General features: G+C 37.7%; 1 protein-coding gene across 1 annotated transcript; it reads left to right on the top strand.

Moving 5' to 3' along the window:
* Positions 1 to 2,272: 2,272 nt before the first annotated feature.
* On the top strand, positions 2,273 to 3,263 carry LOC136264748 (uncharacterized). The gene is made up of 3 exons (XM_066059521.1): positions 2,273 to 2,420; positions 2,556 to 2,947; positions 3,012 to 3,263. Exons 1-3 carry the CDS (start codon positions 2,273 to 2,275, stop codon positions 3,261 to 3,263), a joined length of 792 nt encoding a protein of 263 aa, XP_065915593.1.
* Positions 3,264 to 14,477: the final 11,214 nt, after the last annotated feature.

Raw genomic sequence — 14,477 nt, 5'->3', positions numbered from 1 at the left:
TTCTAGCTGATGTCTCTACAAGGTCACTAGTTTGTAGCTGAACTCTCTACATGGTGGTTTCTTTGTAACTGAAATTTCTACAAGGTGACTTCTTCTAGCTGATCTTTCTACAGGGTGATTTGTTTGTAGCTGAACTCTCTACAAGGTAACTTCTTCTAGCTGAACTCTCTACATGGTGGTTTCTTTGTAGCTGAACTCTACAAGGTGATTTCTTCTAGCTGAACTATCTCTTTCCATAGTTGCATGAACTCCCTACAAGGTAACTTCTTCTAGCTGATCTCTCTACAGGGTGACTTGTGCGTAGCTGATATCTATACAGGTTTCTTGTTTCTAGCTGATCTCTTGAATCCTCTTCAGGGTGACTGCTCTATTAGGATGACTGCTCTATTAGAGTATCTCGATCTCGCACTTGCTGCACCAAGTTGGATTTCGTGTTATAACTCCGTGGCTTTAAGTCTGATTCTTCTACACCATTGATGAGCCTTTCTAAGATGATTACTCCATCTGTACAACGATTTTCAAAGCATTACCCCAAGCGGTTTATCTGGTAGGCGTGGCAAGCAGTCGTTTTTTTATTAGCTAATCTCGATTGCGTAATTGTTACACACTGTTGGTTTTTTCGTTGTATCTTCCTGGTTTTTAGCTCGATTTCTTTCAAACCACAAAAGGTGTAAGGTTCAATAGTTAACCTATTCACCCACCGATTTCCAGCTTCTTCCCATATGCGGTTTACCCTGTAGGCGTGACAACATATTGGTGTTATTTTTCGTGAATAATCGCTCATAACTCTTTGCCTGTTTATCGTATTCCTGCCAAAGTTGGTACCGAGATGCGCCTTTATACCCCCCTTCGGTGTGCCAAATTTCAAGGAAATCGGATATGGCGTTCGCGTTTTATAGCAGTTTTTGTAAGTGTGCGACAAGAGGAAGAAAAATAAGAAGAAAAAACGAACTGAAGAAACTAAGCCAATTTTTGAAGTCGCATGCATATCTCGGGAACGCGCTAAGCGATTTCGCTCAAATTTGGAATGTGGAGTGCTGAAAATGGAGGGCATGTCCACAGCAAAACTCGTCTTGTTTCATCAAGGAAGCAGAGCTACGGATGTGCGAAAATTGCATTTTCTTTCTTCCTGTCAATATACTCACGGGTGTTACGCGCCGGCTTCTTGGGCCGCACGACACACTATCGTGTGTCTTGATACTTATCATCATATTAGTGTTTCTATCAAGAGCTGATATTCCATAATACTGCTCTTAACAGTAGTTGTGACCTTTCCAATAATAGAGCCTGTCCTTATATGGACCTTGGTAAGCATCCAGTAGTGGCTTAAAATGATTAATGCATTTGAATTGTGATTGTGTCCTTGTAAATATTAGGAGTGCATTGAATGGTATTAGTATCAGGAATAGAACAAGACACACAATGAACAGATTAATGAGCTTTAGTCCAAACAATTGAACTTCTGTATCAACTGACTATACCAGTGTAGTGTTTTTACTAGGAAGACTGATTATTGTGGAATAAGAGAACAAGACACTGGATATGGTACATAATATCTTAGTATATACGACAATAGGAATAGTGTAGCAAGAACTGGTAGTGCTCTGCATGCAGTGAGCCTTTGTATTCTAGTAAAGTATTGACTTGTTATGATGAGTAATGTAGCAATGAAGATGAGGTAAATAGGAAATATCAGTTGTAGCCACATTTTAGCATAGTCATCCATACGACCCCATACCATTGTAAAAACACACTTTAATACCCAAATAAAGGTTAAGAAATGAAATTAGTACAAAGCTATACATAAACTTCACAGTTGCTTATGGAAGTATGAATGGACTAATATTTTATGCTAGCTAACATTGCGAGTATCAATGGTCCAGTGTTCTTCCCCAGTAAATTGGCTCGTAACTGGGGAAGAACACTGGGCCATTAATACTCACAATGTTAGCTAGCATAAAATATTAGTCCATTCATGCTTCCATCAGCAACTGTGAAGTTGAATATGAAAGGAAATATCGTAAGCAATCAATTATCGGATTGACTCAATAAACGGAAACGGGTATTTCAAATATCGGATGGGTGTTTTACTAGAGAAAACAACATTATTCCGTGTATTATTACCTGGCAACCACGTGGTTGACATTAACCCGCTAGGCATTGGTTTGTTTAACTACCGCTGATAATTGTGATAAGGTTTGTTAATAAAACTATGACTAGTCAGTAAGTGTAACTGCTTTATTGTAGTGTTTGAAAGGGCTGTTGTCGGGCCATGGCAACTGTTGTCAGAGCATCACCAGAAACAGTATCATTTAGATCTCAAACGCCATTCCAACCTTTGCTGCCAAAGAATAATAAGAGAAGACGAGACAGACCACGAACAAAATCAGCACCTCCAGCTGTCAACACTGAGATTTGTGGTAAAAAGCATAAACAATGGACAGATAAGGATATGGAGGCTGCAATGAAGGCAGTGACTGATGAGAACACCCCTATTTTATGAGCTGCTAAGAAGCATGGTGTCCCAAAATCCACTTTGCATGACAGAATTTCAGGGAAAGTAAGCCATGGTGACAAACCAGGACCCAAGCCATTGCTGTCAGCAGTTGAAGAGGGTGAGTTTGCAAACTTTTTGGTGGAGGTAGCACAGGCTGGGTATGGAAAGACCAGAAAAGAAGTACGGTACATTGCAGGGAGTGTAGATGTAACAGAGAACAATAGAGGAGAAGGTGATTTAAGAGCCACGTTAACAGCACATGAAGCAGAGAACACTGAAGTAGAAAGTGAGCTGAGAGCTACGTTAACAGCAGCAGACAGAACAGAGAACACTGTAGTAGAGAGAGATGACAAAAATGCCACTGGAGACCAATCTCACAACTTGAGGTATATATCAAAGTATTTAGTGCAGTTTGTTCCAGATGCTAAGCCACAGAAAACAGAGACTTCTGTAAGAATTTCAGGAGCTAGCTAGGGTCTTGACAAGTGAAAAGTGTGTTTCTATCCTTAAAGAGCATGAAGAGAAACGAAAGCAGCAAGAGGAGGAAAAAGAAAGGAAGAAAATAGAAAGAGAACAAAGGATAAAGGCTAAAGAAGAAGAACAGAGAAAAAAGAAGATTCTTGTTGCAGAAAAGAAGGCCCTAGCAGCTGCTAAGAAGGCAGAGAGGAATGCTACAGGACGAATCGGTCAACAGCGAGGCAAAAAAAGGAACAGTGCAGGGGCGGACCTAGGATTTATAAAAGGGGGGGCTAACTCAAGGTACTAATCTCTTGGGTAGAGATGTGTGAAGCACACTTCCCAGCATGCAAAGCATGCTGGAACTAGGGGGGTCTGGGGGCATGCCCCCCCCAGGAAAAATTTTGAAAAATAGATGCTAAAATACTGCAATTTGGAGACATTTCCACATAAAATTCATAATATTTTCTGCCTGTAGATATTTTATATACTGCCTTTAGATTGTAGGTATGGCTCTCTGAAGCGTTTTGCTAATGGAAAAGTTTGGGTAGGTTACAGACAACCAAGTACATGATGCACCCCTCTCACAATTGCACAACACTGAATAGGTGCATGTTAGAATAATAATGTTGAAAGTGGAAAATTTTGAAATTTGAACAATACAAGATTGAATCTGAGAGAATTTTCAATGGAAATTGTGTACCTGAATTAAGTATTGCCATACATATAAACTGCACAAGTAGATGAATGAAGCCCTTTAAACAGACCAACGCACTTCATTGTGTGCATAGGTGCAGGTAGATTTGGAAAAATTCCATAACGGAACTAACTACATGTTTCCAGTGAATGTTCTATTAGAGTAGTTAACTGACTGCTCTATTAGAGTATCTCGATCTTGTACACCTCCAATGCTGATCCGAGTCCTTGTTGCATAAACTTTAGTATAAATCCACTGATAATACCTTGGAAAGATGTTTATAAGGTGGTTTTATGAGTATTTGTATTATTAGTGATCATATAATTATGCTAAGACAAAATTTCATTATAATACTCAGCATATTGATCAAGTAAAGCCTAAATATGAAGGGGGGGGCTTCAGCCCCCAAAGCCCCCCCCTTGATCCACCCCTGCAGTGAGAATGAACCACCTCCACTTGCAGCGAAGTTTCCAAGAGTAAGTGCTGCTGATGAAGCAGCCTCCTCTACCCTTTCAGTGTCTGAGAGCTCCTATGATGTTGCGACAAATGAAAGTCATAACACATGCTGTGTGTGTTTTGAACCATTTCTAGGTGATGATGAAGTGGAAGATTGGGTACAATGTGCTTGTAACAGGTGGCTACATGAAGTTTGTATGAATAATATTCTGTATGATAAATATGGCAGAGAGCTCTTCTGTCCACATTGCTCACTGTAGATCATCCAACTGACTTGTTTAACACAGATTATATTGATTTACTAAGTCATTTAATAATCATTTTTTTGCGTGCGTATTTTTAAAAAATCATAACTCGTGCGTTACGTAATGTCCACACTCAAATTTTTGTTTGAATGTCGGTTATACCTTTAAAATTATGTGGGATTTTTTCAGATTTTTTGTGGGTTCGGATAAAACATAATAGCCGTTGTAATACCAGGTTCCAGTAAATGAAACACGCAAGCCTTATGAGTTTCCGTTAATCGAGACGTGGTGTTGGTAACGGGTGTAAGTTCACTGGACTGGACTACTGGACTGACATATTTGTTTTTATACATTCTGAGATTGGTTTTATTGAGTCTAGCTAGCCAATGGTCTTCAAAAAACTTGCAGCCTGCTACAGGAGTAAGCAAAAACTGACTTCTCACTACTTGTTATGTTCTACAGCATTTATACACTTCTTAGTATTGTATTTTGGAGATTGTAATACCTAGCAGTAGCTAACTAAACATCATTTTACTATATTTGTGCTCCCTATCTTACACTGTATCCTTGAACTAAATAGTTCAGACCCCTGGGACACAACCTATCCTTCCTAAGATAATCTATTGTAGCTAAATTTGTTCCTACACGTAATATACAAACTCATTGCACAACTGTAGAGTTTTTTCTGCTATCATGATTAGTTCTTACATGTGCTGGTTGGCGTACTATAATATGTGACCAAATTTATTAGCATTGTACAAGCTTGCTACTATCTCCAATTGGTTAACCATAACTAGCATATTCCCTGTAGCATACTGATAAGTAGTATAGGTGTATGTACTATAGAAGAACATAATAAATAGAAGTGAAATCACTAGAAGTCAGTTTTTACTTACTCCCACTCCTCATACTCATCATTTTAGTAGCAGACTGCAAGTTTTCTGAAGGCCCTTGGCTAGCAGGAATCAATAAAACCAACCTCAGAATGTGTAAAAACCAAAAATATGTCAGTCCAGTCCAGTAGTCCAGTCCAGTGTTCCAGTCCAGTGTTCCAGTCCAGTGATTAGTTACACCCGTTGGTAACTGCTTATTTTGACTGAGACTCTATTCAGCCATTACTGCTCAAGGAAGGCGATTATGGACAGCAGATTTGGGATACTTGAAGACGATGTCAGGTCAAATAATCCAGCTGAAAAGGATGCGTAAAGGACGACTGAACACGAAGGTACGTCCTGTGGTAATAAGCGTGTCGATAATTGATTGCTTACGATAATAATGAAGGCAAATCCTACAAGGATAAATAGTAACAGAAGAAACAGATAGTAATTGGAGCATTGTTTACATTGAGAAGTACCAAACACAACACTGAGATCTTCTTTACATCTTCCACACAACACACCAGTCCTGTTAAACTGACACTGAGAGTCAGGATTGGAGAGATTGGGGTGTGAGGAGTAAGGTAGACAATAGTCAAATGGACAATGTAGAGATATTTGATAAGTATGGCTGTTGTCTACATTTGTTCTGCCTGTAACTGTTTTCAGAATTAGATCACACTGACAGATTTGTGACATTTCGTTTAATGGAAATCCTAGTGGACATGGAAATATTTTAATTCAATACACATCATTGGATTCCCATGCATGTGTTGTATCAACTATGCCTCCATGCACTGATTCTATTGTATCCTTAATAAATATATCACAACTGTATCCATTCTTTTATAGTAGTATATTATACTCTATTTTATTGCAGCTGTTTGTAAGCAGTGGAATTTGATCCTTAAGGCTATGACTTTTGCATGCTCGGCTACCACTGGAGTCAATTGTCATCCACATATGGTCACCTCTCTTATTTATTTATTTATTTATTAATGCTTTACAGCACAAGTGTTGAAGGTCTGTAGGACACCTGGTCCTACAGCCTGCTCAAAGACTATAGCTGCTTAAGGTGTGTTTGAAAAGTTGGAGAAAGGAGAAAAAAAATCCATGACTGGACCTAGGTAGCCTCGAACCTGCAACCATCCGATTCTCTTATAATTTGTACTATTAACTATTAAAATTAAACCATAAATTTGTCCAGGAAAACCAGTCCCAGCTCATCAATAGAGCAGTTGTAGTGTTGATCATCTGTACAGTGGCAAATGGTATTGGAAACACTGATTTTGAGTGCCATTGTGTTGTTGACATAATTTACAATTTGCCTGTTAACTTCATAAGGGTCTGACTGTATGAAAACTGAGGTAACGTCCCAGTCACAGTGAGAAGTTGCATACCTTCTACTGTTTACTGCATCACCAATACTGTCTTGTATCACTATTGGATAGTTAAAGTGTACGTTGTGGCTGTTGAGGTGTTTGCCATTGGTGACTATAGTTTGCTTGCTTTTGATGATATAGAAATAAACACATATAAACTTCTTCTTTAGCTGTGTAAAACATTACTAAGAAATGGTTTGATATAATACCCACTTCAGGATCCTCATCTAGAGTAACATGATTAATTACCATGCAGTAATTTGCTTGATTTAAGGTAAATGTTATGTAATTTGACTAGGGACCCGCCGATTATGCTGGAATAATATAGGTGCCTGAAAGCATTGAGCATAATGCTAGCATAATAGGTAGAATATTTGTGTAATAGTATGAATTCTTGCTTATTATCACAGAAAGATTGATATACTCTAATAGAACAGTCAGTAGCTCTAATAGAACAATCACATAGCTGACTGTTCTATTATAGTATATCGATCTTTTCTGTGATATGCACTTTGACAAGTAAGTTTGTGCTTCAGCCACTTATTATTTATCCATAAACTGAAATTATTAGCAGAGCATGAGAACTGAGGCATAAATAATTGGGCATAAATTGAGCTTAGTACAGTGTTTATTCTAGGCTTTCTCCTTTGGGGGAATCAGGAATTTTGGGGGTGACCAGGTACCTGAAAGTCTATAGTTGTCCATGTTCACTATAATTTGAAATAGTTGTGAAACTGGTTAGTCATTTAAGCTGTGTAATGAGTGTTAATTTTGATTTTTGTGCGGATTGGGTGAAGCCAAATCCTATGGTTGGTAGAGCATGACGCATAGTGATGACATAATGATGTAATATCTAGGACAACCATGTGCACCTCATGTATGTAATTATTCTATTAGTAGTGCACTGTGTTTGTTGAATCTGGTGAATAAATAATTTGTGTAAGATATTGTATTGACTATCATTGCATGTATAATACCAACTGCATGGATGGATGTCTTCCAAGAAACTTATAAGCCATTTCAAATTGAATATTAGGGTATTTCATGGTTATAGATTTTTTAAATCAAGCTTTCTGAGATTTAATCTGGCAGTATATTTGCTGGCTGTGCATGCCACTTTGAATGTTTACAAAATTACACTCTCTGAGAGGACATTTTAAGAAACTGGGTAAACTTGGGCTTTCATTGTATATGTACCCTAGGAGATATTTAAAAATTAAATAATCTGATATTGAATCTGAGAGTGTTTTAAGGTTGCATGTGCAATTTGTGTAACCTGAGAAAATTGTACATATAGACACTCTTGAGATTGAATCTGAGAGCATTTTAAAGTTTTATGTACCATTTTAAAAAACAAGCTGAACCTAAGTACAGTGTAGCAATCACCAGAGTTGGTGGTAACTAGTTACTTTTGTAACTAAGTTACGTAATGGATTACTTTTAAAGTAACTAGTAATATAACTAGTTACTTGCTTTGTAACTAGTAACTTGTAACTAGGAGTAATTGTCTGAAAAGTAACTAAGTTACAATGGTAACTAGTTACAATAGTTACATTGTAATTATGCTTTAAAAGCAAGAGCACTTCAATTTTTGTGCCATATGTGCTACAGCCACATTAAGTAGACAGATTCTGTGTACTGTTCTCTATGATTCGGCCTGAGTAACAGACGTAGCAATAATTAAAACTGAGCAACAGAATTGTTATTTTAAGTGCACATATGTATTGCATCCCTTAATGATACATTTCTGAGCAAATTCATGTTACAAAAGCTAAAAACAAGTCATAATTTATACTACAAAAGTAACTATAGTAACTAGAGTACTTAGTTACCTTTTGAAAAGTAACTGCAACTGTAACTAAGTTACATGGGATAAAAGTAACGTGTAACTAGTAACTAGTTATTTTTCTGAAGTAACTACCCCAACTCTGGCAGTCACTCACGATTTTAGGGGGTGAGTCTGAGATGTTTGGGGGGGAAGTTCCCCCCTAACAGCCCTAGAATAAACACTGGCTTAATATGTAAGTATTAAGCATAAATTTGAACATAATAGGTAAATTTTTGAGCAATGCAACATAGCATAATAGGTAAAATTTTGAGCAATGCAGCATAGCATAATAGGTAAATTTTTGAGCAATGCAGCATAGCATAATAGGTAAAATTATGAGCATAATCGGCGGGTCCCTAGATTTGACAATATAATGGAGCTTTCAACTACATGTATTTCTATTTATTTTAGTGAATGCTACTGGTCCTTCTAGAAATAGTTGTGTGCCTTCTAGCCATATCACAGCAAATGCATTTCTTAGTGTAGAAAATGATGTGTTTTGTATAGACACAACAAGATTATGCCTAAAATAAAAACTGTGTGCTCTTAATGTTGATTTTAATATATTTACATTGCACCTTATCATGGAAATACCTGATATTTGAGTAATGTAATAATTATGCTGAACAAGAATTTCAAATAATCCTGGCCCAGGTGCTTCATTTTTACCATTCATATTGCTAGAATAGCAGTCAACAAATTCAACTACAGTAACAAGGTCGTCACTGTTCTGTGATTTGATACCATTAAGTATTTTAATCATCAGAATGACATAATCTTCGAATGTCATGATCATATCAGTTAATACCATTCCTATGATGTTTATCTTGTTGATACCCTTAGAAGTTGAAGAAAAATATGTACTGCTTTATCTGAGTATAACTTTAAGGAAAAAAATAATTATAATATACTGTGAATGTTCACAAAGAAGGATTTCAATAGCTCTGTATTTGTATGAAGATTTTCATATAATTGCTTATCATCATTGTACTATGTCTTATCTTTGATTAAGATCTTCTATTATAGCCATAGTAGAAAGTATTGCACATCTGAATAAAATGAAACCCACAATTAAAACTTTTGTAACTATGATGCAACCACAATTGAACTATTCTTGAAGAATTCTTGAGGAAAAGGAGGAACCCCCTCTCTGGAACAGTGTTAAACAATAAGTATACTTATACATAGACATAATTTGTGTTGCTAGTAACGTGTAGCTTTTGAAGTGAAATTTGATTAAACACAGAATAATTTGGGTTGTGATGGCCAAATATCAGTTTTTTAGCCCCCTCTCCTAAATCCACCCCTGGATTCTACCTACCATGGTATGAAGTGTGTTGAGATATAGTGCCATCACAGATTTGATCTTTAGTGCATCCTTTACAGCTCATTTTATGTCCAAAATAGTGACCTTTGTCAATATATAAAATGTCTAGCAACACTCACAGTTTGTTCAAACTGGGTGTTAAATGGAAGATCTTTATCCAAGAAACAAGTTGATACTTGTTGGTAATATAATTGTGCTACCCAAACTTATACTGTTACTACTGTGGCATTAACTTTAAAATAAGTTTTTTCTTCAGTTACTATAAATCATGACATTTGGCTGGTAGTTACCTTGTTAAATGGTTTATACTGAAAATAATCATGTTATCCCAAACTCGTGCTTCTCCCACTGTGACATTAACTATTTGGTTTTTTCTTCAGTTACCTGACAGTTGCTATGTGTAACTCATGACATTTGGCTGGTAGTTACCTTGTTACATGGTTACCTAATATAACCATGATACCCCAAACTCGTGCTGCTCCCACTGTGGCATTATAACTTTAAATTTTTTTCTTCAGTTACTTGACAGTTACTATACAACTCATGACATTTGGCTGGTAGTTACCTTGTTACATGGTTACCTAATGTAACCATGTTATCCCAAACTCATGTTATTCCCACTGTGGCATCATAACTTTGATTGTTTTTCTTCAGTTACTGTATAAATCATGACATTTGGCTGGTAATTACCTTGTTACATGGTTACCTAATATAACCATGCTACTTCAAACTCATGCTGCTCCCACTGTGGCATTAATTGTAGCTTGATTTTTTTCTTCAGTTACCTGAGAGTTACTGTATAAATCATGATATTTGGCTGGTAGTTACCTTGTTACATGGTTACCTAATATAACTATGCTATTCCAAACTCGTGCTGTTCCCACTGTGGCATTATAGCTTTGGATTTTTTTCTCCAGTTACCTGACAGTTACTACAAATCATGACATTTGGCTGGTGGATGGTTACCTCAGATAATCATGCTACCCCAAACTTGTGCTACTCCCACTGTGGAATTAACTTTGAAATACATTTGTTTTTGTTTTTTCAGTTACCTGACAGTTACTATATAAATCATGATATTTGGCCGGTAGTTACCTTGTTACATGGTTACCTAATATAACCATGCTACCCCAAACTCGTGCTTCTCCCACTGTGGCATTATAACTTTGAATTTTTTTCTTCAGTTACTTGACAGCTACTATACAAATCATGACATTTGGCTGGTAGTTGGTTACCTCAGATAATCATGCTACCCCAAACTTGTGCTACTCCCACTGTGGCATTAACTTCATTTTTCTTCAGTTACCTGACAATTACTATAATGATGACATTTGGGTGGTAGCTAGTTTTATTAAATGAAATTTTGACACAGTAGTTAGATAGCTCTATTTAGGGTTTATTTCAATGATTGATAAAAGACATAATGGTTACTTAGTTACTTTGGTTATCTGGTAACAATGCTATTAAATGGTAATAATATATTCCATGTATTGAGCCACTACTGGTGGCATATGCCGCAACTATCCTTTGAGAAAAACCAAGAAGCGAATGAATGATGAAAGCAAACAGCATGGTACAGTGGACAGGATATAATCGGAACAACAGATTCGTGAACCCACCATCATTATCTTGGCTGTCTAAAATTTCTGGAGCCATACACCTAGCGCTACCGGGGCAGGCAGATGAAATGTAGGTAAATAATTAAAAATTTTAAAATTCACTGTACATCGAAACATTCATCTTTTCACTTTGTTTACCCAAGGTAAAGCATCATTATAACAGTACGAATGCATTCCAGGTGATTTTTTCGGGTAAAACTTATTGCAAGACCATTTTTTAAGGTGCAAAATCCATGAAACCATATGATTTCTTACCAACCCTTACTATACGGTACTAGGTGCTATTGTACTGTATGATAAGATTGGCAACTTTTCAAGTCATTATTTGCCTGGCACAACCATAAAAAGCTGCATAAAGGCATGCTCAAACATGTTCTTTCCTTTGTAAGTTGCAAAAGTAACACTGACAAATGTGAAATTTGTGCTGATCTGACAGCACAGCTTACACTGTTTCAAGATGGCTTCTGTCAAAATACAAAAATAACCGGAAATAATGGAAGAATGCAGAATAATGAAATATTTAGAACTGAGATGCGAGCGGTGGACAGGAAACAGATAATTTATTTGGAGTGGCCAAATATTGTAAGCCTTGCAAGGGCTCTTGTACATTGCATGGTATAGTCTCGCATAGCCAGACCTTCTACGCGCCAGGCGCTTATCGATTTTTAGATTATAAGCGTCGGCTCGATAAGCGATAAAAATCGATAAGCGCCTGGCGCGTAGAAAGTCTGGCTACGCGAGACTATGCATGGTACCGCTGAGTCTAGACCCCTGTAATTGTGTTGTACATTGTCTCAACAAATAAAACGTACGTACAAGGGCGTAGGCAGGGGGGTTCGGATGGTTCGGACGAACCCCCCCTTTCAGAAGCAGAAATTTTTAAAATTAAAAATCACACCAAATCTTACAGTCCTGGAGCTCTCCGGTAGTTACTTTCCAACTGGCGCTCCTCTGTACTACTCTTGAGGGTCACATCGGATAGTTATAAAAACCGGAATCGAAATGGGAAACGAAACGAAATCAGCCTACAGTATAGTGGAGGACAATCACAATATTATGTACAGTTACACTAAATATATGCACGCAGTACCTGTTTATGCATCAAGCAAGACTCCAGGTGGCAGATTTCTCTGCACGGCGCTTATCGATTAGATAGAGATATTAAACGCCTGCTCCTATCCGAGGGTCTGGGGACTCTATAATAGAAAAGTTCTGTGCTTGGGTAGGTGAGCGTTGATTGTCCCTTGACCACTTTTATAAGAGGAGTGACTAGGAATAACTACTTGATCATTACAAACCGTTTACGGTAAAAAAAGCAGTGGGTTGACGAGTCTGAAGCCATAGGGATCCATCTGTGGCTATTATGGCACGCTTCTTATGAAAGTGGTTAAGGGACAATCAACGGCTCACCTACCCAAGCACAGAACTTTTCTATTGTATAGTCCCCAAACCTTCGGAAAGGAGCAGGCGTAATAATATCTCTAATCGATAAGCACCGTGCAGAGAAATCTGCCACCTGGAGTCTTGCTTGATGCATAAACAGGTACTGCGTGCATATGTTATAGTGTAACGGTGCATAATATAGTGATTGTCCTCTACTAGAGTGTAGGCTGATTTCGTTTCGTTTCGTTTCGTTTCCCGTTTCGATTCCGGTTTTTATAACTATCCGGTCACATCACATTAATGCTGAACCCTGCAAATCATATGTATTGCATCACGTGATCAATTGCGCACGTGATGAATGGCGCACGTGATGAATGGCGCAGGTGAAATGGCGAAAGACTGTTCAGTGGTTGGTTGAGACATATTACAAGCTTAAGGCAGTAGCTGCTAAACTTGAGTGGTCGTGTTATACATGTGTCAGGTTAGCACGAACTGTGAATTGTTGATGTATATTTACCTGATGAATTGTTTGTTTATTTATTACATGTTGTGGTCACGTGATGTCTCGAACATATTGGAGTACAAGCCAAATCTGAAGTTATTGACTATCAACAGGAGGACCGGCCGAGAATAATGTATATAGCTGGAAAGAAGTATTGCCAACTAAGGGACTCGAGTGTGAAGGGCTTCCGTGTGCTAGGAAATTGAAATTGGCTGTCAGTACGCTGTCTGGAAGTGAAGATTAGTTAGTTTTACGATAGGTTTATAGTTTCTATAAGCTGCATAAACAGCAGTGTGTAGGTTTTAGCTAGTTAGATGCACAAACACCTTTTAATGTTACTGCCTAAGGGCACATTTTGTGTATGCATCATTTTCGTTCAAACATGGTCTAGGGGAAGCACCCAGGCCTTCCCCTTAAGACATTCCGGCCACTTTAAATCCGAACCCCCTTCAAAATAATCCTGGCTACGCCCCTGACGTATACCAAAACTTTAATGCACTCTGATAGCTTTCAGGCTAATTGGATCACTGGCGGGGCCAGAAATGGACGTTACAAGTTGCGTGTCCAAACGTGCATGTCAATTCACATGTACAGTGCTCACAAGACTAAACTGATTGTAACACAACACATGAGATGCAGCATACTTTACAAGAAATATCAGTACAGAAATAATCAGACTTAAAAAATTGTTTTGTCAAGATTCCACTTATATTTCAGATTCTTGCCCAAGATTTCATTTTGTGATTCCAAGCGATTTTGTGTTAGATTCCAGTTGGCGTCGGAAACCTTGAAAAAGCTATCAAAACAGAATTTCGGGAAACCTGGCTGTTAGCTACTTGTTCAGTGGATGGTATCATACACTATGATAGTAACTGTATAGTAGGGACCACAAAGGAGTAGGCGTGGCCCACGAAATAATATCCAAAAACCAGCCTCAATTTTCCCTGACAACGATGAGGCAGTATTGTTAGGTAAAACTAAGCCCAAACAAGCTTTCAGATCGACCCGAAACGCTTTCAAAAAGTTGCTACGGAATTTTTAAAAAAATTTATTCTATGGAATTTTCTACTGAGTTGAGTAAGGCCACTCCAATTGGTAATTATGTTTCTGGTCCTTTGAAAATCAGTTTTAGGTGCGGGCGGGCGGGCGGAATTCAGGAACAATGAAGTGACTGCTCAATTAGAGTATTTTTGTGGTTTACTGACTGTTC

This window comes from Dysidea avara, chromosome 8 (genome assembly GCF_963678975.1).
Source record: "Dysidea avara chromosome 8, odDysAvar1.4, whole genome shotgun sequence".
NCBI lineage: Eukaryota > Metazoa > Porifera > Demospongiae > Dictyoceratida > Dysideidae > Dysidea > Dysidea avara.
The sequence above is the reverse complement of the archived record's forward strand: the minus strand, read 5'-3'. Positions and strand labels throughout refer to the sequence as shown.